The sequence below is a fragment of the Coffea eugenioides genome, chromosome 11, assembly GCF_003713205.1.
Source record: "Coffea eugenioides isolate CCC68of chromosome 11, Ceug_1.0, whole genome shotgun sequence".
In the NCBI taxonomy this organism is placed as follows: Eukaryota; Viridiplantae; Streptophyta; class Magnoliopsida; order Gentianales; family Rubiaceae; genus Coffea; species Coffea eugenioides.
Window position 1 is genome coordinate 31,985,241 of NC_040045.1, and position 9,528 is coordinate 31,994,768.

Genomic DNA, 9,528 nt, shown 5'->3' on the forward strand with positions numbered 1-9,528 from the left:
AAATTAAGCAAAGAGTAAACAACAAATTTTTTGGCAATATCATGTGGTTGCTGGCCTTATCTTCATATAATTGGGATCATTGCAAATTCTTAACGGTTCATCTCAAGCTTTTAGAGGGAAAAGAAAAAGTCCAAAATGGTACTCTCGGTTGTTCAAACACCGGAAGAAATATCATCTAGTGCAATTAGCTCGGTCTTTGCCTCTAGATATGTTCAAGATCCCCTGCCAAGGTTCTATTTCAACAATCATGTTATATGTATTTTGCTCTATTTTTATGGGTTTTTTTTTTTTACATTAATATCATCTATTGGAAGGTTGTATTTTACCTCTTGAGAGTATTTAGTACCAGTTTTGTTTGTTGAGTGTTACTTATTTATTAATTTTGAATTACTTGCTCTTGCTTAATTTTGTCTTCTCTCTTTTATTTTTTATTTTTTATTTTGGTAAGGAACAAAGCAAATGATTGTTGTTGTTGCTATTTCATTGGCACTAATAAAAGTACCATTTTATCTGTTTGCAGGTATAGAATGCCTGAAAACACTATTCCAAAAGAAGTTGCTTATCAGATTATCCATGATGAGCTCCAATTAGATGGGAATCCAAGGCTTAATTTAGCCTCGTTTGTTACAACTTGGATGGAACCAGAATGTGACAAGTTAATGATAGAATCCATGAACAAGAACTATGTAGACATGGATGAATACCCAATTACCACAGAGCTACAGGTAAATTATTCATCATATTATACATGGCATGTAGGTTGATAACAAAAAGATATATGTATATAGAAGCACATAAAATAGCTAAACTTGTCATGGGCACACCTCTTTTTTTTTTTTTTTTTTTGAATTTCTTTTTGGGGCCTTGCAAAGTTGGTTACCATAGATATATATAAGTTGGTCCATATTTTCTTTGTCAAAGTTAGATATATATATTTTTTATAAAATCAAAACATTTTTAAATTATTCTTTTCGATTATTAGATTTAAATTGGAATTTTTGTGTGAAATTTATGCGCCAATGTTATTTAGGGTACACCAAAATTCTTTTTAAGTGATTTTGTGAAAAGAGTAAATATAGCCTTTTTGAGTCAATTGAGTGTATTTGCTATTCAATTTTTTTTCTTTTATTTAAATTTTGTACTTTGTTATTCTTTCCGAATTCCTCTTTTGCTTAATTTTTTTCCTAGTATAGAAGGGGTGGGATTAAAGAAGCGTGGACGGGGGACGGATTAATTTGAATCTTTCCAAATTCTTAGTCAGCATGAACTACGTTTTGCAGAATCGGTGTGTGAACATAATTGCAAACCTTTTAAATGCTCCGTTGGCTTCAAACAAACAAGCAATTGGAGTTGGAACAGTTGGGTCATCAGAAGCGATTATGTTGGCAGGACTGGCGTTCAAGAAAAAATGGCAGAACAAAAGGAAAGCAGAAGGAAAGCCTTTTGATAAGCCTAATATTGTTACTGGAGCAAATGTGCAGGTATCATTCAAGTATCTCATTATGTTTTCAGCAGAAGATTATAGGTTGGATTGGACTAATGGGAGTTTTTTTTTTTTTTTTTTGGTAAAAAATTATCACAAGCACATTTATATTTCAAATTATAAGAATATTTTGAATATATCATTGATTGGATTTGCAGATAGATATCACTAATTTTTTTTAAATTGTCATATATCATTTATTAAAAGTCGATTTTTTTCGACCGAGCATCTGTAGACATTTTGATTGGAATTCAATAATTATTGTGGATGTCAATTATATTTATATAGTAGTATATATTTTTTTTCTTTAGTCTTTTAGTGTATAAGATCATGCTTTTGGACAGGTTTGCTGGGAAAAATTTGCAAGATACTTTGAGGTGGAGTTGAAAGAAGTAAAACTAAGTGAAGGTTATTATGTGATGGATCCAAAGAAAGCAGTAGAGATGGTGGATGAAAATACAATTTGTGTAGCAGCCATTCTTGGATCCACCTTGACAGGAGAATTTGAAGATGTCAAGCTTTTGAATGATCTCTTAGCAGAAAAGAACAAGAGGACAGGGTAGTAACAAATAATTAACCATATATTTTGCTGCTAACTTAGCATGTGTTTCAATTTTTTTTTTTTAAAAAGAAAGAAAATCTCAGCAGGTGTTTGACAAAATATTTTTGTTTCAATTTTTTCTTTTAAATTTCTTTTCCTTTTCTGATGACTTTTCTTGCAGATGGGATACGCCAATTCATGTAGATGCAGCTAGTGGGGGGTTTGTGGCACCATTTATATACCCAGAATTGGAATGGGATTTTAGGCTGCCATTGGTTAAAAGCATCAATGTAAGTGGACACAAGTATGGCCTTGTCTATGCTGGGATTGGTTGGGTTATTTGGAGGAGCAATGAAGACTTGCCAGAAGAACTTGTTTTCCACATAAATTATCTTGGAACTGATCAACCAACCTTCACCCTCAATTTCTCCAAAGGTACTTGTACTAGAGAGACATGATTTGGATAGATGAGTCAAAGTTAAATCACAATAAGTACGGGAAAATGCTAATCGTACTCTCACTGTCATTTTTATCATATAATTTTTACGTATTAGATTGTATGATAAAACAAATGATGAGAGTGCGATCAATAAAAAGTAGAGTGCGATTAACATTTCTCTAAGCACGAACAAAGATTTATTTGAGATGTCAATATTCTAGTGACCACATAATTAATGCATTATTTCCACCTTATACATATATGGTTTTAAACGACCAATTGTTTTCGTTCTTCTTTCAACTCTTAAATCTAGTAAATCTCTCCTAACTGAGAGAATTACTTGGGATTTGCAGGATCCAGTCAGATTGTGGCGCAATATTATCAATTCCTGCGCATGGGGTTTGAGGTAAACTAGGCACTGAACATTTTTTGTTACTCCACCTTATTGGTTACTTATATAATAAGGTTTGAGATGAGTACAATTGTCCTTAGATGCAATTAGTGCGGTTATTATACCTTTTTTTTTATGATTTGATATATATATATTTACATAACTTTATTGTATTTTTTGATTTGATTTATACTCGCATAACTTTATTATATGGTCGTGAAATACAATAAAATTATGCGAATGCATACCAAATCACGAAAAATAAAATAAAATAACTGCACGAACCGCACCTAAGGCCAACTGTGCCTGTCTCAAACTCACTTATATGTATAAAACTAAAGAAGCTAAGTTGGAATAAGCTCTGCAAAATTTTGCATTTTTGATAATCAAGGAAAATTTTCCTTTATTTTCCTTTGTTTGTTTTGAGAAACGTCAAAATTTGTGTCTTAATTCTGTAAAAATGGTATTGCCAAAAACATCAGGCGATGGATTATCATCATAATTTCGAATTTGATACTTTATTATTATAAGGTAAATGACATCTTGCTATATAGTATCTCAACTTTTTAAAGTGCCCATTAAAGTCCCTCAAAAGTAAATATTGATTACATAAATAAATGAAATCCTTAAGTGTGGTGTATGTATTGGATTCTAAATGAACTCAATTTCTTGAAATTCTGTTGATAAAACATGAACTCAAAATTTCACACATTTTGACAAATTGGTGCAGGGCTACAAAAGAGTGATAAGAAATTGCATGGAAAATGCGAAACTTCTTGTAGATGGTCTAAAACAAACAGGTCGTTTTGACATTATCTCAAAGGAAAGAGGACTACCACTTGTTGCCTTCGGATTCAAAGACACAAACAAAAGCTTGGCCTTTGAATTATCAAAAGCCTTGAGACACCATGGATGGATTGTTCCAGCTTACACCATGCCTGCAAATGTTGAACACATGGCCGTCCTCAGGGTTGTAGTTCGTGAGGATTTGGGAAGACAACTTGTTGAGAAGTTAGTTTCACATATAAATGGTGCATTGCTAGAGCTCGATGAAACAACAGATATTGTTCCAAAGATTTCATTTACTGTAGAAGTTAAGTCAAGTGATGAAGATCAGCATCACGAGTCTAGACATGATCATGAGGGCTCGTTGCATCTACCAACGACTTCAATACATTGGAAGCAAGATAAACATGACAGGATTCAAAAAAAAGTACATATAAGTGGTGGGAAAACCAAGGGTGTGTGTTAAATTTCATCTCGTGAATAAGTCTTTTGTGAAAGATTGGATGTGTAACATGGGGTGATCACCACATGTGTAATTCATTAGGGAAATACAAAAGAGATTGTAAATTTGTTTGTGCTTATTTTAAACTCAATTTACTCCTTCGAATTAATGTGCCTATGACATTGATAACTTGATACTGAAAAATCATCTTTGAATACTAAACATATTGACAGAAACTAGACCCCAGAAGCCAACACCCTTAATGAAGAAAGGGTTCTCAAAATCATCCATCCTGTCACCTAAAGATCAGCCACAAATTTGGCTTCCAAATGGATCCAGGACAAACTTTCAGTCATCTTTACAAATTTGCTAGAAATTTTTCAAAGAGTCAATCAGGCTTTTAAGCTCATTAGTTTGAAGTTTTAGATTTTTGAGTCTGAGAGTGGCAAGTTAATATTCGTAATCCTCAAAGTGATGATACGTAAGCCTTTTTCCTAGGGGTTTTTTTGAAAATCATAGGAATATTATTAGGGTAGAAATTAGAAAGGACAGAAAATTGGAGGACTCTTGCGCCATATCTAGATCATCTTGGCATGGTCCAAGCTAGCCCAGCCTATTCGCATATTAGGCTCGATTTTATCATCATCAAACTATAGGCATCTCACTAGACAATCAGCAAATTGTACCCTCAAATATTAGTTTCGATCTTCGGAAGTTGGTGGATCATCCAGTATTCTTTATCCGATGATGAAAACTATTGGAGAAGAGGGTACATGTTATTAGAGGACTGGGTTCAAAGAGTAATCAACAAAGACAACTGTGTATTATTACATATACCTTTCTCAAAACCTTTTAGGAACTGCTGTATTTAGGCTTTGTTCTCGTAGCTCTTTACTCTCAAGAACTGTGGAATAATTGTCTCTAATAATGAGGAATCATTTATCTGGTGTAAAGGTTATGGCTATTGCTACTCTACCCTTCGAGGATGCCGCCAAAGAGGAAGAAAGCGAAGATGCAAGGCATAAAGGGAAAAAATGAAAAAATTAATTTTCTATATACTGACAGTGTATATATTTTCATCAGTAAATACATGATACATAATTTGAATTTAAATTTAAATTTTAAATTTTACAAATGTATGGTGTAAATACTGTCACTGTATATAAAATTTATTTAAAAAGAAAACTGCACGTCAAGGATTTTGGTGAAACATGCAAGCGTCATAAGAGGGAGTGAATCATTTATGGTATGATATTTTGAAGCAAACAACAAAGTCAAAATCACATGTGATTCATAATTTGAATAGTGGATAGCTTTATTTTGTAGCTTAGTATTCTAGGAGTTACGTACCAAGGTATCATGCCATTAAATATTCCAGTTCTTGACTAGTGGAGTGGAGTATATACATGAAATTCAGCTTTGAACATGAATAAAGCTTAGGAATCTTAATTATATACAATAGAATGCAATTATTAATTGTCCAGATGTCACGCCTCCTGACCAAAATAGTCGTGTATTGGCTATTCTTGACTACAAGATTTAAACTGTATCAACCAAATTAATTAATTAATAAAAGAGTACGTATATATCCTGCTGCTTATAGCAAAAAAAAAAAAAAAAAATTCAACCCAAAAACGAAGGAAATCTTCCCTTATATAGAGCTGTAAAAAATGAGTTTACTGCATATATTCATTTATTTATTTACTTTAAGTGGGCTTCCACTACTCTAGGTTTTTTTTTTTGAGGTATAACCCACAGGTGTCCGCATCCGTTACCTAATTAAAGCTTCTCTTTTCAATTAGTCTATTATTCAAGAATAATTTCAGTCCCCAAAAAAGCAACACATATATAGACAAACACATAAAAAGAAATAGTACTAGCAGTATTGCAAGTATACATTCCTTCTCTTCCTAAAGTCATAGTTATCACCAACTCAAATATATAGTGGCTATTGTTTGTTGGACTTACAAATTCAAATAAATTTGTTTAATGTGTCATCAACATACATTGATTAACAAGAACTCCTTGTAGATGTGTATGTAAGTGCGCCAGAGGTTAAACATAAATAAGGAAAGAAATATTAGTCAGGTGATCGTAAGACTCTTGTTTTGATTTTGAAACCTTTCCCTTATAAGGTTTGAAGTCTCTTATAGACTCAGGAGAAAAAAAAAAAGAGAGAAAAACAGAAAGAACTTAGTTACTTACCACAAAATAAGACGAAATCCAGAATGCGTGGGTTCCCGCTATGACTACTGCAGTGATCATCAGAAGAATGGCTACTTTTCTTGAGTAGCCATAGGTGATTTGAGAATAATATTGAGAACCTGTGTGAAGAAATAAAGGCTCAATTTATCTATATGATCTATCTACCTTGTGCAAATTCTCTGGGGTTTCTTAAGTTTGTGGCTGCAAAATGGAATAGTCCCTCAAGAGGAAGATTATATTATATGTTTCTCATATGTTTGACCAACTTTAAATGAAAGTAAAGCTTCTAGGAAAGGAGAAGAACACAGCTCCGATTGAACTCTGTCTCCTAGCAATAACTTCTATTTTCCAACAAAGGCTTGTGAGTAAACAAATTAAGTTATGCAAATAAAGGGGCAAAAATTAAAAGCATGGATAAATTGCTAGTTTGGTAAATGACACTTTATCAAAAGAAATTAAACAAAATAACTAAAAGAACTATTGATAGTTATGTTTGGGAGGGCTAAAGTAATATAATTTAGTTGACAACTAAAATTATAAAAAAGAATTTTAAAGTTTAAAAAACTTTGGGGGAGGGGGGAGGGTTACCCTTGCATGTCCCCCGTTATGTCTATATACGATCGTGGTAATTGAGATTCTAGAAAATAGAAATCTATATTCAACTGTCATTATATGCTAAAGTTTTTCTTTCACTATGTGTGGGTTTATTTGTAATATCATTGAGTTGTAATTCCCATCGTCTGTGAGTTAGTTTTTGATTGTATTACTCCCACAATTATAAAATTTTTGTAATTTTGTATATACAAAAAAAAGAAATACTACAACCAATATTGCAAATATACACAGTCCATCTCCCCCTCAAGTCATAGTTATCACCTAACTCGAATATATGGGAAAGACGTGAGGAAACATGCTCAAGAATTTCTCAACAAATAGTGATTAGGCTACATTAATATTTGATGATTACTGGGGCAGAAATGTTAGAGACCCTTTCCCAGTTTCTGAAAAAAGAACTCGGAGCTACAAACTACCAAGGCAAAGGCTTTAAGAAAAAAAATATATATGAACCCTACCAGGGACAATAACCAGAGTTATAATAGAAGGCATAGTAAACCATAAGCTAAAGCACAAAGTAGAGAATGTTCCAAATTCAGAGTTAAAAACAAAAGAAAACGTGCACAATTCCACTTCAAATCTGAGCTGAAAGTACTAATAATTCGTCTAAATATATAATTAAGAATTAATCTTATATATATTGTCAGTATATACACTATTTGTTAGATACATAACACACGTGTAAAATTTAAAATCGAAACTTAAATTTTACATGTGCCATCATGCATGTAACTATGATAGTGTATATGTTGTCAATATATATAAGATTAACTAACTTATATAGTAATAAAAGAAAAAAAAACTTAAATATCACAACTGCAATCTAGTCCTCAATTAGTTGAGTGGTGATCTACTAGGTGTTGTTTTTCTGCTATGCGTTCTTATAGGAAGCTGGACTTTCCGGACTTCTTGGGTGTTATCCTTAACCTCTAGGCCATTGTTTGGCGGTGGCTGATCAACTTCACCATTGAGAGAGGTTCCTCCTACGGACTCAACCTGCAGAGGAACAAAATTATTTTGTAATCAAGTTTAACATTCCTAAAACGTGTCGAAAAACACAATTCCTACAACATAATCTCCAGAAAAAAAAAACAAAGATTTCTTACTTTGCAGGCGATTGAACAAAACTTGTATTCTGGATCCATGATATGTCCTTCACATATCTCACACTTTTGGCCATTCTGCACCGACTTGTTAGCTTTTGCATGCAAAAAGAAAATTGGCCTGGAATTAACTATGAAGGGCTGTATGCCATCAGTATCCATATCTTCCATTATATCATCTTTGGGCACTGCTACCTGTTTAGATGCTTTGTAAACCTGCAACATGATGATAGGTAAAGATTACTCAAACCTGAAAGATGGTGAAGTACACATCTTCAAAACAATCAATATGTTGAAATAAGGACGAAACATACTTGCAAAACATCATGATTTTCATGCAAATCTCTGCAACATTTTCCGCAAATCGGTCCATCCATACAGCTTTTGCAAAAAACTGTTTTCCAACGATGGCCTTCTATGTCACAAGTATCATTGTCTCCATAGAAATTTGCTTCAAGCAAATTTTTCATCCATAGTGGTCGAGCTCCATGAGGTGGTGGCATGATGACGACCCTTTTTCAAAAATTTTGCAGAAGGAAAAGAAATAATCACAAACTAACTAATTGTCAGTTCTCAGAATCTTGAGTTCAATGAAAGTGTAAGAGAAGAAGTAGAAAATTTTCTGTTCTTTTATAACTGGTATATGCTATAAGTTTTTGGGAAGTTAAGAAGAAATTGGAAGTCTTACTATTTGTTTACGATTATTGACTTGTGTCCATAGTATAATATAATTGGAATTTTACATATTACCAAAACTGATTTTTGAGTGTAATATAGAAATTGCTAATTGGTTTCCACTAAGTATAATTTCATTCTCAGAAGGCAATAATACTATAATCGCACTCTTGTTTTTTGGAATAATAATTCGGTTACTGAATATGGCAAGCTTACCTTGCATGGCGTTGGACTGATTCGTTTTTAGGCATCCTCCAAAAAAAAAAAAAAAGGTAAAAGAAACCATTGTTAGGACCTTAGTAATCAAGCCTGATCTAATTAGGAATCTTTAATATAAGAAGTCCTTGTTGGGACCAATACGTCTACTTGTCGTATTTTTTCAAAAAAAAAAAAAATTCCTTAAAAATTTTTTTCTAAAAAAACTTTTTTTTTCTACAAAAAGAAAAAAGAAAGTGTGCACATAGGCACCAATAAACCATTAGGAAACTTATTTTTCTAAAAAAAATTTTTCTTAAAAAAAACTTTTTCCTAATGGTGCATTGGTGCCTATGGGGACACTTTCTTTTTCCCCTTTGTTTAGGCTTTCAAGAACTTCTTAAACTCAAACGTTGCCAAAAAATTAAAGGTTACAAACCCATAAGAAAAAAGTAACAATCACAATCATTGTATTAAGTATCCTATATCGCTCTAAGTAATATTTAAGAAAATGTTCTTGGAAAATAAATCATTACTTTGTCTTGGTTATCAACTTATTTCTTTAAATGTTCTTGGAAAATAAACTTATTACTTATTACTTTGTCTTGGAAAATGTTCTTGGAAAATAAATCATTACTTTGTCTTGGTTATCA

General features: G+C 32.5%; 2 protein-coding genes across 2 annotated transcripts; one reads left to right on the forward strand and one right to left on the reverse strand.

The window, feature by feature from the left end:
* The first annotated feature begins 109 nt into the window (after positions 1-109).
* On the forward strand, positions 110-4,211 carry LOC113753294 (glutamate decarboxylase-like). Its single transcript, XM_027297408.1, has 7 exons — positions 110-230; positions 521-725; positions 1,281-1,481; positions 1,828-2,042; positions 2,206-2,459; positions 2,817-2,869; positions 3,585-4,211. The coding sequence occupies exons 1-7, from the start codon at positions 136-138 to the stop codon at positions 4,104-4,106; spliced, it is 1,545 nt and encodes a 514-aa protein (XP_027153209.1). The 5' UTR covers positions 110-135; the 3' UTR covers positions 4,107-4,211.
* A 3,525-nt stretch (positions 4,212-7,736) lies between these two features.
* Positions 7,737-8,508, reverse strand: LOC113752285. Its single transcript, XM_027296405.1, has 3 exons — positions 8,320-8,508; positions 8,009-8,221; positions 7,737-7,898 (listed from the first exon to the last, which is right to left on the reverse strand). Exons 1-3 carry the CDS (start codon positions 8,506-8,508, stop codon positions 7,737-7,739), a joined length of 564 nt encoding a protein of 187 aa, XP_027152206.1.
* Positions 8,509-9,528: the final 1,020 nt, after the last annotated feature.

Coding starts and splice junctions, on each gene's coding strand:
- LOC113753294 (XM_027297408.1), top strand. CDS start 136: ATGGTACTCTCGGTTGTTCAAACACCGGAAGAAATATCATCTAGTGCA. Junction 726..1,280: donor CAATTACCACAGAGCTACAG/GTAAATTATTCA, acceptor TACGTTTTGCAG/AATCGGTGTGTGAACATAAT. Junction 2,870..3,584: donor TCCTGCGCATGGGGTTTGAG/GTAAACTAGGCA, acceptor AAATTGGTGCAG/GGCTACAAAAGAGTGATAAG.
- LOC113752285 (XM_027296405.1), bottom strand. CDS start 8,508: ATGCCACCACCTCATGGAGCTCGACCACTATGGATGAAAAATTTGCTT. Junction 8,222..8,319: donor AAAATCATGATGTTTTGCAA/GTATGTTTCGTC, acceptor ATCATGTTGCAG/GTTTACAAAGCATCTAAACA. Junction 7,899..8,008: donor TTTGTTCAATCGCCTGCAAA/GTAAGAAATCTT, acceptor GTTCCTCTGCAG/GTTGAGTCCGTAGGAGGAAC.